Raw genomic sequence first — 22,168 nt, 5'->3', positions numbered from 1 at the left:
TTAAGTATTGTATATATTACATATTAACTGATTTTTTATGATCAATTATTTATGCATTGGTTATTTAACTAAACCAGTAAACCCACGTGATTGTGTATATGTTTATAACCAGAAAAAAAATAGGTATTTTCATATTGAATAATTCGTGATTATATATTTAATTTTAAGAAAACCTTTTTTAATTATAGTAAAGTATAAATATAAATAAATTAAAATTGTAAAGCTTATGAAACAATGATGTATAGATATTATTTTTATTTCTTTTAGGTAGGTACTATTATGTCAAAATCACGTTAGATTTTTTTTTATAATTTTTTTTTTGAACGTTTTTTTTGCGTTTATTACTTATTAATAGCTCATATTTAAGTTTATTCTACGCTGGTTACTAATTTATTCTAAAAATAAAATTAACGAATACCCTTAAAAAAAATAGATAGATAGTTTATAATTTATTATTAGATCTCTAACTGACTATAATCCATAACCAAAACGTACAACTTTTTAAACTTCCAGTTCTCATATAACTTTACTGATACTCATTTTTGTATCTGCCTATATATTATATAGTGATTTATCTACTATGAGATACCAATATGTACTAGTTGACATTTCTTAGACAAATTACCTATTATTTAATTAAATAATATAGATTTTAACAAACAATATATTTAAAATCATTAAATTGTACACTTTTAATATTATGAAAAATACACTATATAACATATGTATAAACTCTCTAAATCGTGAGGCTCCAAATTCCTGAAGTGAAGGTCAAATTGTGGTTGCTAGTTATGGTTGCCCCACACAACCGCTTATATTATGACGAAATAATATTGTACATATTATTAATAAGTTAAAATTGAAAAATAATTTTAAAATAAATATACCTTCATAATAGTATTATTTAAGTTAATTTAAATCTATCTTCAAGCAAATTTAATCATAATGTGAATTATAATTATTAGAATGAAATATCACTAAGCATTGATTGTTTACTTTTTATTAAAATTAAATTAATGAAGTATAAAAATGTTTTTAAGCACTTACTATATAAATTAAATTAAATTAAATTATTTATATAATATATTTTTATATATTTTATTGTATCATTAAGACATTAAATCAAAAATTTCAATTAAAAAAAAAAATTGTTGTCATATATTTTTAATGTATATAATCTGTATGATTATTTTTACAATGAACACAATAGATAAAAGGATAAATAAGAGGGCTTGATTGTCTTGATTGGATAAAGTATTCAGTAATTCAGTAATAGTATTTTGTAAAAAATAAAATTAAAAATGAATAGGTAATCAGACACTTTAAAAATCTGTAACGATCTTTCACATTTTTAATAAGTACATAATTAATCGTGTACAAATTCTATAAGTATAATAAACTTCTGATTTATATCACGGGTTCTAAGAAAATGTTTCATATAAAGTTATAACTCGCTTACTTTATATTGTTAAGTTTGTAAGTTTTCAAATAGGTACCTATACAGTTATACGTTAAGACTGTTTTGCTTGTTTAGGAGAAATCCTATGTTACCCTTTCCGATCTGGTTAGCGTCCCCCATAAGCTGCTTTCATCGATCGAAATACCAGACAGACACTTTTTGTTAAGAAATCCAAAGACGTGTACTTTTTTTATTTAAGTCCCGCTTAACTTTTTGGGTTGCCAAGATGAACAAAAAATAGAGAGAATTTTTTTCGTTTTAAATCGTCCAGAGACAAAATGAAAAAGTGTCACCACAAGACAATAGTAAAAGTTTTATAAAAGTTCAAGAGTTTTGAACTGTTTGACTTTGTCAACAGAGCTCTTTTATAAACAACAAAAAAATTATAAAAAAACTTCCTCTTACTCATTTTTCTTTATTTTTATGAATATCATTACTAACTTAAAAAAATATATACACAATAGTATAATGGTGCACGCATACTCGTTAAATTTAATAGGTTTATTTTATCAATATATAAAACAGTTGAATATAACACGAAAATAACATTATCATAAAGGGATTAGGAAAAAAGAAGTCTTTATTTACATGATTAATATATTACCATTGATTATAATCAATGATATTGCTTAATTGTAATATAATAGTTGTTATATAAATTTCAATTATAATCGATTAAACTATATTAAAAAAATTTAATTAGATGAGCAGACTAGAATGGCGCAGGGTATATCCCCAAAAATATTAGTCTACTATTCCGCTAGTCTTAGTTTCAAATAATAAATAAATATTCGCCCAGTGTTAAAAGGAAGTTAAAAAAAATTGTAAATGCATGAGTTGTCATTGATTCCCGGCTAGAAATGTATCGAAAGTTAAAAAGAGAGGTTAAAATAAACACAGGGTTCGAACCCATTACGACCCTACACATAAATACACTAAGGCGAAATATGCAATGATCCACCGCAGTCCTGGTGTCCTACCATATAATAACCATCTATTGAGATAGTTGTATCGTCCATTCAAAAATTCTTACCGTAAAATGTCACTATGAAAATTAATTTTCCCGTACAAATGTCACGCAGATCACGTATCTCGTGCCCTGCAGTATGATATGGGATTATATATCCCCAACTATATCATATTTACTCATCTCCCGATCCAACTTAAATATTATAAATTTATAACCTATGCCATAGGGAACATTGGTACCTGGGCTAAATATATAAACTAGAAATAACATAAAAATAATAAAACTCTCCTATGACTATTTATTTCCCTGAACTAAAAATATTGTTGCATATAGTCACTATTTATGTTCGTCACTGATTATAATAATATACACTTCTGGGTTGATACGTCCAAGTGTTATGTATATGTAATAATTATGTATGTATAATATGCTACAGGGGTGGCTTTTAGGGGGATGCCATAGGGGCCATGCCTCCCTAAGACATCTTACTTTTTATTTTGTCAAATATTTTCATTGGTTTAATTATGTATAATTTGTATAGTATTAATGTAAAAAAATATCCCCTCCCCAGGCAAAGAACTAAACCGACCGACTATAACCATTAATAGCCAGTAACAAACGAGCGCTTGTACGTTTGTGAGTGTATAGGCCAAATGTACAATAAAATTGAACAAATAAAAAAAAAAAATGATGCATATTATATTGTATATAATATATATTATATATATATATTTTACATTTTTATAATATACAATCTATTCCTGTGGAACAATAAGAATATGTGATAGTAGAATATTTAACATGTGATAATATATATATTGTAATAATTTTGATGTAGATACAGTGTTTACTATACAATGTGGTTCATTTAAATATCTACACTCATTATTTTAAATGACAACATATATATTTTTAATTTTATATTCGATAACAAAAATTTTTCATACTTTGGAGTAGCAATTAACCATACTTACTCATTAAAATTTCGATTTTTATGCATTGAAATGCTACGAAAAATATTCTGTTTTGAAAAATGAAATTAAAAATGTGTGTTGTTATTCAAAAATGAATAACAAAAGGGATATATTTAATGTTGTTTTACTATGACATCGAATTATGTAAAAAAACATTTCTAAAAATGTTAACAATTCTCCAATGAGTGTAGATACTTTTAAATGTATCACTGTATGTATAATATTACGCATTAAAGTATTTAATGGAACAATTGACACACACTTCGTCACCGAATCACGCAGTATATAAATTATATCCATTTCCATAATTCTGTATATATGTCTCATACGCGCCTCTGATGTGATTTCGAGCATTGCCTTTCGTGGTCTTGCCTTATACTGTGTGTATATGTATTTTACGTGTACATAGTACATATATTATATAGGATTACTTCCACATGCAGGTTTATGTCCGGTAATGTCTGCTGTTTGCTCGTGGAATATACGATTACAATATATTTATATATATTGGATGCTGATGATATATTATGTATATGTGTTACGAGCAGAAGATATGCTTCTTACGCATAGTACATACGAAACAATATTTCATGCACACATTACACATATCGTATTCGTTATAATAATATTTATATATATATAAATATGTACATTGTACAGTGTTAAATACTATGTACGTATAATAATATAATGTTTAATATGTTTGAACTCCGTATAATAGGTATATATGACAACAGTATGGGAACCAAAGTTGGTTCGCCGACGCGTGACGGTGTATTTATATAATAATTAATAGCCGTACATATACTTGCATCTTTCGATTCGTTCGTATAATTATAATACAAAGAGATTCATTATAGCTATACTATTATTATTAGTTTTTTTATTATTATACTAGGAGTAAAGCTATAATTATGGATAATTTTGACTATATTGATAATTGAGATTGTATATCGCAGCATAATATTTGATTGAGTTTTGTCTACATTTTTACGTCGATGACATGACTATTATTATAAATATCTTTTTTTATAATCGCTCTATATACTAACAATTACTTTATAAACAACGTAAATCTTTTTAACTATATTTTATACTTATCTTTGTGATTAACATTATCGTTGTACAAATCGAATGAATTTTGTATACCGACGCCATCGAATAAAACATCTACAGGTGTCAGTTAATTTGTAATTATTGCCTTAACATGCTAAATACTATTTTGTTCAATATAATAGTTAGTTCGGAGTCAGGAATTTATGGTTGGCATAAAATTCAGCCATGTGTAACGAAAATAGCTTGTCAAAAAAGACTAGGTAAATATTCATAGGTTACTTTGTCCATTGTCTAGACTCTAGCGAATTACTTGCGTAGTGTTGTTCAAAGTTAAGATCTAAATATCCAATATATAAACTTATTTACTTAGGATATAGCAGGTAAATGGTGATTGTTTAAAAATCGGTGGATGCTATTCAATAGTCGTTGAAAAACTGAAAACAATAACCAGTTTGACTGTCAAATGTTCAATTCATTCTATATTTTATACACAAACGCGGTAAAATATCGTCAGTCGAAAATTATCCGTAGAACTTCCGTTCAACGTATCATTTACGATAAATCGTAAATGATATATAATACATATCATTTATGTGTATATCTGAAACTCAATAGCGTTGAAAAATAATAATTCATTGTACCTATATATATATATATATAATATAGTACGTATATATTATTGTACCTTCCGGTTTCTATCATACTATCTATTTGGTATAATCAACACGGCGTATAGTAATAAAAATGTAAAATCGGAAATAGACGATAGTACTTAGAACTTTTTTCCGATTACTTTATAATACAGGAGGTATATATAGGTTACCTATAGACACCTAACCTATAATATGAATAAATCGATCAATTAACCTGAGTAATATTTACCTACATGAATATATTACTTATTATATATATAATATACTATATTATGTAGTGCTCTCTTATGAAGTGCTCGGAACGTTCACAAAATAAAATATCTGATTGTTCGTTGTTCACGCCGTATTCTATTTTTGTATATTTAATAATAAAATAATAAGCTAAATTTAATTTAATAACAACTTTCTTTTTAGCAAAAATGAAACATATTATATTAAAATCGTTATAGAGTTACCTGATAAAACACAATTTAAATGTTCAAAATTTACTAGAAATACATGTAGAATATAAACAGCGTGGACACAATGAACATTCGTTTCCGAACACTACATAACCATACCCGCGTTTAATATAAAATGTATAAGTAGCGTGTGCATATAAGCATATATTATTGTATAATATTATATATATTATAATAATGCGTTGGCTGTACCGCTTGTTCCAATGTCAGTATCGGATAACGATGTGCACGTGCCCTTCTTGTGTGTGTATAGCTCATACATGGTGGATGGTTTGCGCAGCTTGCAACACCAGGTGACGGACATGAGCGCCAACTTGACGACGCGGCTGGACGAGCTGCAGTCGCGTGGCGTGTCACCAAGCCCGGCCGCCGCCTACTACGGCACCGAACACCGTGGCCACGTGGAGACCAGTGTAGCGCTGTCCGAGATCCGGACACAGCTGCACGAGCTCACCAGGTCACTGGAATCGTGCCAATCGGAGGTGACCGAGGTGAAGCGCGACATGGTGGCCATCAAAAACGAACTGGATACGGTGCAACAGGTCAAGGAGGAGATCGAGGAGCTCAGGGAGTACGTGGACCGACTGGAGCTGCAGTCGCACCGCAGGAAGCTCAGGCTGCTCGAACAGGTCCTTTTCTTCAGCCCCATCATTCAACCTCATAATCCATCACCCCTCGATGACCTCCTGGGCGCGCGCTACGAATATTGCATGCTACACGTTCGTCACGCGCCCGCGAATTTCCGCACAATGCGTTAGATGTTTGTGTATGCAGTACCATTATTTTTTTCTTTGCTATAGTAGTCCTTTGTGCATAGATACTTACTCTAACTTAATGCTTGTCCGTATGCGTTAGTAATGCTATAATGATGTGCAGTTAAATATTATAGTTAAAGTAATTGCGTGTACGTAACTGGACTTATCGAAAAGGTAAAGGATTTATAATTTTGAGTATTCTTAGACCACGCTATAACAAAAATACATACATTCTTGAATTTACTGTTATACTTGATGTTATAGTTAATTACTTATAACAATATATCATTAACCGTATAGATATAGATAACGTATGAACTATGAGTAGGTAATTTTATTTTTTTTTAACTGACGATTCGAGGACATATTGAAAATTGTATATTAACCCATCTCCATGAATATTTTCCAATGAATTCGTTTATAACATGATTTTTAAATTGCTTTAAAAGTTTATTTATAATTAGGATATTTTATCGTGAAGTATTTTATAAATTATAATGGATGTCGGATGTGCAATAGTGCAGTCCTTTTGCACACTAAAAATAAATTTAATATTTTTAATAAATGGGTTATTAATTTATTGTAGGTACTTATTAGATTCTTCTTACAATTATTAATATTTGATTATTCAGAAGTATAAAAAACATAGAACGATAGAACTAATGTCCAATAATAATAATATAATGAATACTTAAATAAATCTGATACCGAAAACAATCAAGAAAAAATAACTAAATAGATTAGTATTGTATAATGTGTAATCAATGTGTACAACCCACCGGGTGGAAGGGTCTTTTTAATAATTGAAGGTATATAAATATAATATGCGAACCGTGTTCACTGCCATGCAGTATTATATTATGTATATATCCTAGGTAGCTGAATGCAAGATTAGCGACAAACAAAAACAAACAAAAATTACGTTCGGTTTCGTAATCCCTTGGAAACAATCTCGTAGTGCGTGACCAACGCACTAATATAATAGCTATTATACAGGGTGATTCACCAAGCCTGTACATCCCCATTTTTACTTCAGTAATTAATTAATTTTAATTTAGATTTTTGAATAATTTGTATACTAATATTATGGAATGCCTTGTGACGATATAAACTTCTTTTTTAAAATAAAACAATTTTTTTTTATTTTAAATTATTAATTACATATTTTCTTTTGAAAACCTAACCTATCTAAATTAAAATTAGAACGAGTAGTTTCTAAGTTATAAAATGTATAATATATCGTATAGATAGTAATAAGTAATAAAATAGATACCTGTACTTAAATTCAGAAACAAGCAATTACAAATATTTAAAATACATTTTATATTTGTATTTCCTGAGTAATGTGATTTGTATATTATACTAAATATCATATACCACAATATAATATTTTATTACACCTTTATATACTTATTTTAAACAAAAAAAATATTTTTAGGTGTGGTTTAAAATTGATTTTTCAAGCAAATTCATAGTTAATATAATAATTATAATATGATATACTTTGTATTTATTCGAAACATACTGTATTTACTATTTTTCTTTGTTCATCCATATCCATATTTCTGTTTTATTGGTTTTAAAAAAAATAGTATTACTCATTCATTGTGTTAGGTATATATCCTAATTTAGAAGTTTGTAGACTTGAATTTTGCTGCATGTTTTTACTATATGATTGTAACTGCAGTATAGATTAACTACACATTTAAATCGCTTTCATCATAAAAATTAAACGATTGTTGTATGTATGGTAACAATAATCTTTTCTGTATTCACTTATTATTTTTACAATTTTTTTTCAAACAAATTTTATATCAAAAAATGTTTTGTTCTTATAAAGTTTAATCGTAGTTAATAATTATATTTTGTTTTTATTTTTCATAATAATTGTGGTAAAAGTGTTTAACATAACCTATAAAACATGTATCGATAAATAAGAATAATTTCATGACTCTATTTTAAGTAGCTGCAAATAAACAATAAATATAATAGTTAGGTACCTACTATAACCTTGATTTTTTTTTAAATTCAAAATTGTTGTACAAGCTGGTATAAGTTATTATACCCTCTACATGGTATTTTAAGCCTTTTGATCTCACGTGTCTTAGTATGACTTATTTGTGCAAAAGAAAAAACATCCTTTACCTTATACATAATTAAACTAAGTTCAGAAACTATTTTATTTTACAAAACCACGTTAAATCGCGAACCACTATATAAACACAGAGAAAATTAGTATGATGTAATATTTTGCTCATTTCCTATATCATTAATAAACTCGTTGTGTCACAATAAAATTATTGTTTACCTCGTGCTTTGAATGTTCCTTGAAATTTTCAGAACAGTAGGGGAACTGAAAAGAGAATCGAGTAGAAGTTTTTTAATTAATTTTCGTCATTGTTTTCCAGTACCAGTAGACGTAATTTGACATGATAATAAATAATAATGTGTTTAACTAGCATTTTCCGTATGTTATCGTATATCATATTCAAAACAAAAATTAAAAATAATTGTAATTAATGCAAAACACACAACTTTTTCCACGTATTGAATGAATTATTTATCCTATTTATAACTGCAATCATTTTTGTTATATGTACTATTCCTTAAACGCGATGGATATATATTTTAGCCTAAACTGTTTAAGGAATGTGCTTGACAAAAATATAGTGGCCTATATTGCTTAACATCAGTCCACAGATTCATACACCTATAGTATAATTTGTAACATAGTAATATTATAAATATAAGCTAATCGTGATACTAATTTAAAAGATATTCACTTTGCAACAAGCCGTGAATATCTGCGACATATTATAATTATATAAATCAGTCACTACCCATTTTTTAGTAATTCTTAATACCAAATTAAAATATTCAACTCAATAGATTTTTTTAATAATACAAAAATATACAAATTATATATTATTATTTTTTTTATAATATTTTATTCATTATAAGGAATTTCCTTACATTTCTCCAAAATATGTGTTATATTATAATAAGTATCGGTATTCGGTACCTAATCAATAACATTAAAAATGTCTGATCCGTAATTTGGTGTAGTTTAATGTTTGAAAATAATGTGACAAAATATTTGTTTTCTTAGTTCAATCGTTTTAATACTATAAAACAATAGTATTGACACAGAAACAATATTCGTCTTCAACGTGTACCGATAATAGAATTATATAGTTTGATAATGAAGTGTTAGTATACCTAGTTACTAACATCAATCTTTCACGGTCGAGATGACCAGGGTACACTTGAAATTAATTTTTCCTGATTTTCTTTGATGGATCACCAAAAAATTATACATTTTATAACCATCAAACTTTTATCTTTATTCATAAACAAACAAACTAAAATTAAAAATAAAGGAATATTACACGCAACAATTAAAAAATATGCTCACTTTATACTCTCTAAAAAAATATACTACAGAATTGGAAATTAGAATTTTTTTAATCTTCAGTCTTCTTTTATAAAACAGATACAAAACTTTTTTTATTCTGAAATTAAAATAATAACTAATGCCATTAAACTTTTTATTGTATACTTTGACTTTGCATTCCTTAATACTAAATATTATGAATTAATAATTTTACTTCAATAAATGTAATAGGTAGTGTATATGCAAATATTAAAATAAAAATTAGCTATTGTGCTACAAGTATCAGATTAACATATAATTATACATACGTGGTTACTTATATTATTATAGTTAAAAATTATTACGAGTATTATTATTATGATCACTAAGATTCTATTTTAATTTTTTTATATTAGAATAAACAATAATAGTTATCATTCTTAAAATATTGATATATTGATTTATTTAAACAAAATATAATTTTTATTTTAGATTATTAATGCATGTGTATTTTAATGGTTATTTTGTTTTGTTATATACTAGTTAAATATATTTTTCAAACGTATCTATATTTTATAAGTACATAATTGAAAAAAAATTGTCTTAATAATATTTATATTTTAGTTAGGTACCTAATTATAGTAGTTATTAATATATTTCATAAGAAATAATATGTTGAGTGGATCTTATTATCGAAAACGTTTTAATTAGTATAATTTAATAATTCAGTTTTGGTATTTGCGCAATATGAAACTAATATAACTATATAGGTACCTACTTGCTCGTATCTATATCTTAAATGTAGTCATTATAATGATGTGTGCATTATTAGTTTATTTTATAGTATGTAAATATATGTATAATATATACATATTATTATTTATTAGAAAAAAAATTTGATTTTAATAATTAAAACTTTGTAGTGAAACAATTATTTTTAACTTAATATTTTCTTTAATTTTATAGCATGGCAATTGTATTTAGATCAAATTGCGTTTATTAGAAAAATAATTCAAGTTTAATCATTTGAATTTCATAGTGAAATTATTTATTTTTATTTTTATTTTTAGGGGCTTACGTTCTTTTTATCCTATACAATTTTGGCGTCGATGCTGGGCATGCTTCAGTTCGGTTACAATACTGGAGTGATTAATGCACCCGAAGGGGTAAATACAGTTTTATTATTTATGTAGCAATGAATAATTCTAATTGATCTATTCACACTTTTAGAACATAGAGAAGTTCATCAAAGATGTATTTGAAGATCGGTATAAAAAAAATATGGATCACGCGCAAGCTGAGTTACTCTACTCGTTTGCCGTGTCCATTTTTGCCATCGGCGGCATGCTAGGTGGCTTCAGTGGCGGAATCATTGCCAACCGTTTCGGCAGGTCAGTCTATAGTCCATACATAATCTTTAATTATTTTAAATTTTTAGGAAAAAAACTAAATTTTATAACTATTTTCAAATGTTCAAATGAAGCGTATAATACATTAATACCTCATGTTACACTAAATAACTTTTAGCATACACAATTCACAATAAAAAAAGCAATCCCGGTTACATACAATACCCGTGTATACTGATCAGTGACCGTAATTTAAAATATGAGTTGATTTTTATTTACATTTTAATAATAAATAATCGTTTATACATAAATTAATGTTTTTAATCAAATGTGTTATATAATTATTTAAGTACATAAAATATATAGTAACAAAAACATAAAGATTTCTTGGTTTATGGTTTTTATATGATGTTAAATAAATATCTATAATTAAAAAAATATTTTATATCAGAATGTAATTATTATCAATTTACTATGCATTTATTGTTTGTTATACATTCAGTAAATAAACCTGCAGAACAGTGCACGCGTTACTGACATTTACAAATAATTCACTTTTAAAATGGCGTGTTATTGGTTTGAATCAGTTAACATTTCTGTAAAATATATTATATTTTAATATATTAAATTTATTATTTTCGTTGTGTAAACAAAATATAAATAAGTTTAATTTTTATAAAAAAGTTCAATTTTAAATTTATTAAAATACAGTATTATTTAAAAATCCAAAAAATAAAGTTACAGGAATTAGGAAATCCATTATAATATTATCGAATAAGATTTTAGGTTTCATATAAACAGAAATACAAAAGAATTTAGATATCCCAATGCTTAAAATCATTTTATACTTCGTTAGTTAGATCTAACCTTGAATTTGGTTCACTTGTTTGGTCTCAAAATCTGTCTACTTATTACACTGAATTAGATAATATTCAAAACAAATTGTACATAAAATGTTTATCATATAAATTACATTTTTCTTTCTCTAGAGACTCAATTAATTTATTACGTGAATCGTGAATCATTGGGTTTTGATAGTCTCTTCTTGAGACTAAATCTAGCAGATATAATGTTTATTTTTGATATTCTCAATGGATATCTTCTTTATCCTGAATTATTAACGACGATAAGTTTCCGAATAATTACTTTACTATATACTCGCAATCTAGATTTATTTGTTATTCTACATTATAGGCCCAACAGTGAAGTATTTTCTTTTCTTCTTACAACTCTTCAATTAGGCAATAAAATCTCCTACTCACTTGATTTTTTTTAAATTCTATACGTGATAATTTTAAATGTTATACTTTATTGATTCTAAAAAATCTTATTAATTTTGTTGTCATTAGACTCTATTTTTAGTCTTATACATTTAATCAGAAAAATATTATTGAAATTTTGTATTATTACTATTTTTATATGTATCTTGGTTGTTTTTATTTTGTAAAGGACTATTTCCAGTTGATCATACAATAAATAAATAATAGTAGGATAGATATTTTTAATATCAAAAACTCGTAAATTACATTTATTTTTTATAGTAAAATTTTAAAAATTAAAAATTAAATCATTAACAAGCTATATAGGTACTTAATAACATTTAATAGTGAGTAGTGTCAGTAATGGATATCATGTAAATTTCGCTAAAGTTGTTTAGTTTACAATAAGCACTGAAAATCACAACATATTGTATAAACTATAAATCCCTTAAATGAAAGTATTTTATATATTTTAATAATATTGCAATATGGAATTACTTTAAAACAATTAGCTCTTAAGACTAAATATTTTATTTAGTAAGGTATACAATTATAATAATTTTTAATGTTCAATTATAACTAATTATGGTCTTGATTTAATAAATTTCAATATAATATAATATCCTATGCCCTGTTTTTGACACACAACTGTCCGTGATTTGTTTATTTGATATTAGAAATGGAAACAATAAATAAGGTTCAATTATATAGGTACCTACTATGGCACTATGCTGTCAATTCTATCCAAGGACAACAGATTATTAAATGGCCTCTAATTCATTACAACAAAGAAAAAATATTCATGACTTGCTAGTTGAAAACAATTTTACTTAATTACAAATAGTTTTAATTTCTAATTGTAAAATACATATTACAATATATGTTTTTACAACAAATTTTAGTTTAATAATAATTTATAGCTTGGTTTTATTTATTTATCATAGCAGCATTGTTAGTAATAATTGTATTATTTCAAAAATAAAAGCGTTTTTTTCGTTTATTGCGTGTTCTTCTAGATAAATCTTAAATTTATAAAAATTATAAATTAATTAATTATTTATTTTATTCAAATATTTATCTCACTAAACATATACAATATACATACTAAAAAAGATACTAAAAAATAATAATAGTTTAAGTTTAATGATTTAAGCTTACTATTTTATTTTTACCGTATATACTTATTATTGTATTACTTACCTATTATTTTCATATTGATTATAGAAAAGGAGGTTTACTGCTTAATAGTTTTGTTGGCATTGGTGGCGCTTGCTTAATGGGTCTCACCAAGTACTTCAATTCCTATGAAGTGTTATTTATTGGCCGATTCATTATAGGAGTCAATTGTGGTATGAAAAATATAATTAAATATTTATTATACTCGGTATATTATTAAAATGAATACATTATTATCTGTTTTAATAATTATTAAACCTTTCTATATTCAGGTTTGAATACATCGCTAGTGCCAATGTATATATCAGAAATAGCGCCGCTCAACCTACGAGGTGGCCTCGGCACTGTCAATCAGTTAGCCGTAACCACTGGACTGCTCATATCCCAGATATTGGGTATAGAACAAATTTTGGGTACAGACGAAGGCTGGCCTTTATTATTAGGTGGGGTTTTTATTATACAATATATACTAATTCAATTATAATTTTTACATTATTCATAATATTTGTACTTCTAGGATTAGCTATATGCCCTGCCATATTACAATTAATTTTACTACCTGTATGTCCTGAATCGCCAAGGTATCTGTTGATAACCAAACAATGGGAAGAAGAAGCAAGAAAAGGTAATTAAATACTAAAAGCTATTACTATACAACTTGAAAATTATAATCCATATAGATATAATATTTTCCAACTCAGTCAATTTAAATTTAACGGCGATTGTAAACTGCGCCCAAGATACAGGTAAACACAAAATCACCCATGTAAACTGCGCCCGAGTTTTTATCAAGTGTAAAAAGGTGACATGTAAACTGCGCCCGGGTAAAATTACAGGTAAAATATTTAATTCGTCACAAATTTATAATATGAATAATAAAAAATGAGATATAATTAAAAAAATTAAAATAATTTTAAATATTACAAATAATAGGTAACGCCATATTGTTATAACATATTAGGAATTAAAAATATATATAGTTTTAAAAAAATAAAATAATTATTAATATTACAAATAATTACGTCATATTTTATAACATATTAGTTGGAATTAAAAATGAAATATAATTTAAAAAATTAAAATAATTATAAATATTACAAACAATAACATATGGTGGATACATATTTATCAATTGAAATTTGATTACTATTATATTTATTGATTAATTTTTCTAAATTTTCACGTTTTTTTTTGGTTTTAGAGTTTTGGAATTTAAACGGTTCATTTATACTATTTAATTTAATATATACTTCTAATTGAATTTCTTTTAATTTTTCTATAAAAATGAAAATATTTGGATGAGTTGTATAAAAGCTGGAATTAAAGTGAGAATGAAAAGACTCGCATGCATTTGTGGTTAAAGTTGGCTCTGCTGATGCTTGAGCCCATACTTCAGGTGGATACTGAGCTTCTTCACTTATATATATGTCTACCAAATAATCCGCAAATCGTGTCACTCTTTCGTCATCAGGCTTTGATTTCATTAAATAATTTACAAAATACTCAGATACACTTCCTGGACTTAGAAATGGTAAACCGTAACATTGAACTAACCATCTTCTAATATCACTATTTTTATCTTTATAGTCATTACTTAAACCATTTTGTTGGATACTTCTATTCCAAGACTGTGCTAAATGAAAGCGACATCCGTGTATCTTTATCTGAGGCCAAACTGTTTTACATGCAAAATGAATAGCTTTTTCGAAATCTATTACAATATCAGATGGTGATATAATAATATTATTTTGGAAACTATATTCAAAAATAGATATTAAACAATTAGTATATGATATTGTACTTTTATCGGAGAGTAAACATATGGCGAGTGGTATGTAATAGCCGTTGATAAAACCATGTATTGTGAACATGTGTGTGAAGTATTTAGGGCAGTATGAAAATGTACCATCCATGTACAACCATTTTGATAGTGCAAGAGCTTTTAAATTAGAAATGCAACTGAAAACAATATATTTCAATTCCTTGTTGTTTATTAATAAAAATAATTCATCTCTATTTGTTTGAACACCGCGTTCGTCAAGAATTAATTGAATTACTGCAATATAGATATTCGATAACGTGTTGGTATTTCTTGACGAAAATAAAATTTCTATAATATACTTGTAAAAGTACACAATCGTCAAACATAAAGCCTTAATAAGTCAAAATTTAATAAGTTTATAAGTCGGGCGCAGTTTACACGATACCTTTTTAACATAGATAAAAATTCGGGCGCAGTTTACACTATACCTTTTTAACGTAGATAAAATTTCGGGCGCAGTTTACAAAAAAAAAGATCATTTGGGCGCAGTTTACGTATGCCCAAATTTAACATTCCTAAATTATTAATATAAAATATTATTTATAATAGGGCATATATAATATAAAATGATTTTATATAATTATAATATTTTATATTTATCACAACGAATATAGGGGCGAATAATCCCCCACCCCAGAGTCATTTTTTTTTCAAATAACTTATACGTATTATCAGTGGCGTGGCGAGAACATTTTGACTCCAAACTCAACATTTTCAATTGAAGACGTTTAGTCGAAAACTACCAAGAAAGAAGGACTTTATTTTATGAATTTATGATATATTAAGTATTAGTATAAATATAAAAATAACTTTACTATTGTTTACTAATTAGTTGATATTAAAAACCATTTATATACCTAATTTATTTTATAATAATAGATGAACATGATTTATAAATTTGGATGATCATAACACACCAGAACACTTTAAGAATCAAAAATCCCCTGATCCCAACAAAAATTCTAAAAAAAATGATAATTAAGTGACTGTGATTAAATGACTGAAGAATGTGGGGGCTTTAACTCCCGTGATAATATGATTATAAAAACTTATTTTCCAGATCAGAACATATTCATAATTATGCCACTTATATACATACCCTAAGGCCTAAAGTTAATATAAAATGATAAGTTCGTACTAATATGGTATTAATAATCATATTTTTATTTAATAAACTTGTGAAACTAACTAAATAACCTAAATACCATTTTTTTTTTTATGATATGTCGTCAATTAGACATTACAGATCGAAAATTAAATTAAATATTGTATCTTAACTTCTAAATCACACTATATTTCTAATTATATAATGCTAAAAAACCATTTATAATTTATAATGTATTATAAAATCATAAAACTAGATATTCAATTAAATATTTCTGTGAATAATTATTTCCTTTCAACATTAATCCTCTCGTTTCTACGAAAATCATTTACGATTTCCTATGTTTCTTGTAGCTCTGAGGAGGTTACGTGCAACTAATCAGATTGAAGAGGACATTGAAGAAATGCGTGCTGAAGAACGTGCTCAACAGTCTGAAGCTACGATATCCATGATGGAATTAGTATGTTCACCCACTCTAAGACAACCACTTATCATTAGTGTAGTCATGCAGTTGTCACAACAGTTATCCGGCATAAATGCCGTGAGTATTGTGTCATATAACATTTAAAATATTGTTTTCTCTTAAATCGGATAAATCTTGATTTTCAATAATATATTTGTATCCAGGTATTTTACTATTCAACTAGTCTGTTCATAACTGCTGGTTTAGCCGAGAATGTAGCTAAATTTGTGACAATAGGGATTGGTGTAATTATGGTGAATATGACGCTGGTCACCATGCCATTGATGGATAAAACTGGTCGAAGAACATTACATCTGTACGGTCTGGGTGGAATGTTTATATTCTCGATATTCATTACGATATCATTGTTAATCACGGTAAGTTGTAAAGAGTATAATATCAAATTTAATGAAGAATGTAATCAGCGAGATCCGGAATAAAGCAAGCTAATAATCAGTGGTTTTTCCATAGGGTATGCTCCATAATATACGTAGTATACTCTTAAGATTTTTTTATAAAATCATCGGTATATACTCTTCAGTCTCAAAGAATTTGGGAAAAAAATTATGATTATTTTTTTAGTGTCCTTATAAATTAACCGAATAAAATATATTTTCTGGATATGGAAATTATTTCCCGTTAGCAAAAACTGTGTTCTATAATGGCGTTCGTTGTTTGTCGTCAAATAGAACGACGATAACAATATATATTTATTTTATTTTATCGTATGACCTTTATTTAATATAATTTAGCTATAAAATAATATTAATACTACTAATCAACAGATAAATGAGAATGAACAAATAAATAACATAATGTGTAATTAACGGACAAAACCGATAATAATAATTATAAAAATACATATCCAATATTATAGTGACGACATTGTTATACTAAATAGGCTAAATCTATTTTTATCACACAATTATTATTATTATGGAAATCATGTCATATATATAGTACATGGAAAACCTTTTTTAGAATCCTAAAGTTTTCAATTTAAATTTTTAAGATTGTACTGCGAATACCATCAACAAATAATAATATAAGTACATATACATATAAATAGGTATAATATAAAAGCAATATTTGAGATATTGGAGATTTGGAGATTTTTAATATATCAGAAATTCCATCCACATTGCTAAGTAATAACTAATCAAAAAATTTACTTCTTAAGCTTTAAGTTATAGATACTTTTAAATGTTTAGACTAATGAATAAGTTATAATCACTATTATAAAACATTTTCAAATCCCCCAGCGTCTAATAAAACGTTGATTAAATCAAAATTTAACTCAATTCAGACTTCAGTTTTCTTATTATTTATAGTGTTAAGAAAACAAAATGTACAGAATCATTAATCACAAATCAATTTACAATTGATTTATGGTTGGCGTGTGCATCTATGAAGTATAAATTATTATTTATTTATATGATTGTATTCAAAATACTATTGAAGTTAATTATAAAAAATAGCATAGGTACATATTATAATACACAGTTTAATACATTTTTAAAATTCCTAAAATATGTCATATCATATACCTGATACTTTTATACGTGTATCTAAAAACATAGGTACAATAATCTACACAAAGGATACACTGAATAGCCAATACTTAATTTTATTTAGATTAAGGCATGCATATTTATTTATTTTGTTGCTGCTTATTATGTGACTTATTTGAATTTACTTTGTTTTTAGTTAAATTTCAAATTATTTTCCTAAACTAAATTAATTTAAGATGTGTATAAATATTAACACTTATATAACTTTTTATAGTTTATTTAAAATACACAAATAATATGGTTTATATTTTATTCCTATCTAAATATAACTTTTAGGTTGATAAATATTCTAATTTCTCATGAATACAAATTATTTCGTAATAGATCAACCATAGTAAAAGATAACACAATTCAATGGATATTAAAAGAGCACAATTTTCAAATTGTCTTATAGCCAAAAATATTCTAAAAATACAATGAATATTAGTACCTAGTACTTAGTTTTAGTAGGCAACTGCATTACTACATACATTTGATCAAAATATTTCAAAAGATAAAGAGCAAAAACAGGGAAAATATACCTTATTTTATGCATCTTTAAATATATAAATTTATTTTAAGTAAAAAATGTTATTTTTAAAAATATGCACACTACCGTCACTACCTATATTGTATATTATATTATCACTATTACCAGTATAAATTGTATACTCTGCCAAGCAAGACGACACTCCAATTATCCGCACCCCATTCAACACTCTACCATAGTAGTCTATGGGATGTTACGTAAGGATGCGTAGAAGAACCGATTTTCATCGGGCCGCGATGTCTGAGGCAAATTTTTGGATAGACTATGACGTATAGTATAAGTACTAATTAGTTTATCAATATTTAATCCTAAAAACAAATTATTTCTGTTGAAGAGGTTACATATTTATTACATACAGTAAAACTCTTTATAACGAAACTCTTTACAACGAAAAACTCTGTATAACGTAAACATGACATGATAATGGTTGGTTTGCTTTATAACCCATTAGTCAATTCATTCTCTATAACGCGTATAGTCACTCTCAATAACGAAACAATATTTTATGTTTCATATGACAATTTACCTGTTATCGTATTATAAATTATAAAAGTAATCGGCAAAAATGCCGAAATTTACAATAACGATTACATTCTTTCATTATCTACTTTTAATATCGCAATAATACCGTTATTTTCGATATCGAATATATTCATTTTATTATCGACGTAATTTCTAACAAAAATTTTGTTTTTTTTAAACCCTCTCTATTACAAAAACTCTCTTTTACGAAAGAAATCTTTTGGTCCCTTCAGATTCGTTATAAAGAGTTTTCACTGTATTTTATTTAAATGTATTCTTTATGGGTATTTCACAATTAGCTGTATTTATATTTAAAAGTATTTTTAGTTAATATTTTAGTGGATTTAAAACTATTTTTTCTTCTTAATTTACTTCATCAGATTAACTAGGTACCTATTAGGTACTACCTAACATAATTATACATTATTTTAAATATTATCTCAAGTTTGCAGTTATTTTATGTTTGCAATAAAGCTTTTTATTATTTTTGTTTTTTCTACAATTACATCGTTCCAGCCAAAGTTCTTAAAGTCACAATTTTTTTTTATCATTTAAAAGTATTTATTGTTTTTGATTTATTATGACTTGAGAATATTGGCTTGGGACGTTGAACTAGCTACTAGCGTCCCTTAGGAGTTTTTTGGTTTTGTGCAGGAAATGATCGACTGGATGTCGTACTTGGCCGTCGTATCCATACTTGGTTTTGTTGTATTCTTCGCCGTTGGTCCAGGCTCCATACCTTGGATGATTACTGCGGAGCTCTTCAGCCAGGGTCCTCGGCCTGCGGCTATGTCCATCGCCGTGCTCATAAATTGGGTGGCCAACTTCGCCGTCGGCATAGGCTTCCAACCTCTAAAGGTCAGCTAATTTATAATATTTTTAACAAACAACGTTTCAAAGTATTTTAACTGTATCTAGTTCTTTTCATTTATTTAATATTTATTCATAATTGTTCTTTAGACTGCATTGGATAATTATACATTCCTACCGTTCAGCGTATTGTTGGCAATATTCTGGATATTTACTTATAAAAAAGTGCCAGAGACCAAAAACAAAACGTTCGAAGAGATACTAGCTCTATTTCGGCAAAACGGCAGGTGGGATGTTCTTTGGAAATTATAATCATAGATATTTGCTTTTAAAATAACATTCTTGTCAATAAAATCTAATGCTTAAATTTTATATACGCTGCTAAAACAGAGGAAGCGTCTTGGAATCAAGTCGCTTATACGGGTAAGTGCATGAGCCGAAATATCTTAAAGTTCACGTTAAAATATTTATAAATTTATTTAATTAATTTTATAAATTTAAATTTGTTTTATTTTTGCTCGTGTTTACGCCCTATAGTATTTACGTAAAAATCATGACGGTATCATTTCTTCACTAATAAAATATTTTGTGATACTTATATTAACTTATAAAAATGCACTTTTACTCTATTATATATATAAATATATATTCTTCTAATAAAATGTGATAAAAAGGTGTTGAAGCTTTGCATAACGTGACTATTTTTTAGTTCTTTAATGCATGTGTTATTTTATTTTTATTTATTATTAGATATGTTTATTTTGAGTTGTTTGATATTATTACTATTATTTATTTTAAATATATTTTCAGTTTGGTAGAGATCGAGGCTAGTAAAACCACGTCTACGATCACTTTAGTGAAACCAGAGGACACACCGTTAGACACGGATAAAAACGCTTCTTATACTCCCAACATACAATAACATATTAAATATTATATTTAATAATTATTATTTTTATTATTATTTAGTATTATTTATTTATTTAAGACGTTTGACTTCATCAAAAATTATTTTATGTATTTTTTCTTTTGTACATCATTATATTATTTTTTTAATTTTATTCAACATTGATTTATTTTATATTGATATACCTATCACTAATATTTTATACCAAATAGCAAAATTACTACATACTTAAATGGAAACAAAAACAAATATCCAGTATTAAACATTGTTCACAGGAGTATGTTAAACTATTCAAACGCGTTAGACGAGCATTTACCGCCCTCCGAAAGGGCATCATTAATGGTGGCTGAGGAGAAACCTTTGCCAGACTCATGTAAGCTCAATCGGTTCTTTTTTTATATATTTATCTACGTACACTTTTCTTACATTTTAATTTTTGGAGAGAATTTATATAAAATCATATTAGTAGTGCTATTATAATAAATGATAACGCGTATTGAATTTATACACCTACAAAATAACTTCTCGTTTTTCATTAGCTTAGTCATAACCCAAAATCCTGCGAAACATAGAATATTTGCTTAATATATACATAAATATCTCTTTGATTTCTTATCTATGCTTTTTATATATCTTTTTTGGGTAATGTTGCATGTTTCTTATTATTTATGTAAGTACATACAAGGTATCAATATGACAATATGTCATAATTATATATAAGTAATATTCTAATTGAATTTCTTGATTGAAGTATAGGTACCTATTATTTGAATGACAATTAAAAAAAAAATACCAACAGCTTATTACCAAAAATAACTAATAAAAAATTTTCGTTATAGGTACCTAAGCATTATTATAGGTACCAGCTAAATTTATTGAATTTTCATTTTTTTATAAATTAATCGACTTACTATAGGTATACCTTTATACCTTTATGTATATAATTTATATTAA

At 26.4% G+C, this 22,168-nt stretch overlaps 1 protein-coding gene across 10 annotated transcripts in view; it reads left to right on the top strand.

Annotated features, from left to right (window-relative positions):
• LOC132929058 (glucose transporter type 1-like) overlaps positions 1-22,168 on the top strand; it is an 80,414-nt gene that overhangs the window by 55,605 nt on the left and 2,641 nt on the right. For 2 of the 10 annotated variants that reach the window (XM_060994102.1, XM_060994110.1), the window contains 12 exons: positions 5,827-6,202; positions 10,772-10,867; positions 10,932-11,092; positions 13,534-13,658; positions 13,758-13,928; positions 14,003-14,110; positions 16,766-16,953; positions 17,040-17,252; positions 20,131-20,355; positions 20,458-20,594; positions 20,698-20,730; positions 21,490-21,587. In XM_060994102.1, the coding sequence (XP_060850085.1) occupies positions 5,827-6,202; positions 10,772-10,867; positions 10,932-11,092; positions 13,534-13,658; positions 13,758-13,928; positions 14,003-14,110; positions 16,766-16,953; positions 17,040-17,252; positions 20,131-20,355; positions 20,458-20,594; positions 20,698-20,730; positions 21,490-21,587 (1,931 nt within the window). Of the gene's footprint in view, positions 1-5,826; positions 6,203-10,771; positions 10,868-10,931; positions 11,093-13,533; positions 13,659-13,757; positions 13,929-14,002; positions 14,111-16,765; positions 16,954-17,039; positions 17,253-20,130; positions 20,356-20,457; positions 20,595-20,697; positions 20,731-21,117; positions 21,374-21,489; positions 21,588-22,168 lie in introns of those variants that run through there. The other 8 variants (XM_060994111.1, XM_060994112.1, XM_060994103.1 and 5 more) reach the window with 7 other exon arrangements.

Source organism: Rhopalosiphum padi, chromosome 4 (assembly GCF_020882245.1).
Source record: "Rhopalosiphum padi isolate XX-2018 chromosome 4, ASM2088224v1, whole genome shotgun sequence".
Classification (NCBI taxonomy): Eukaryota; Metazoa; Arthropoda; class Insecta; order Hemiptera; family Aphididae; genus Rhopalosiphum; species Rhopalosiphum padi.
The sequence above is the reverse complement of the archived record's forward strand: the minus strand, read 5'-3'. Positions and strand labels throughout refer to the sequence as shown.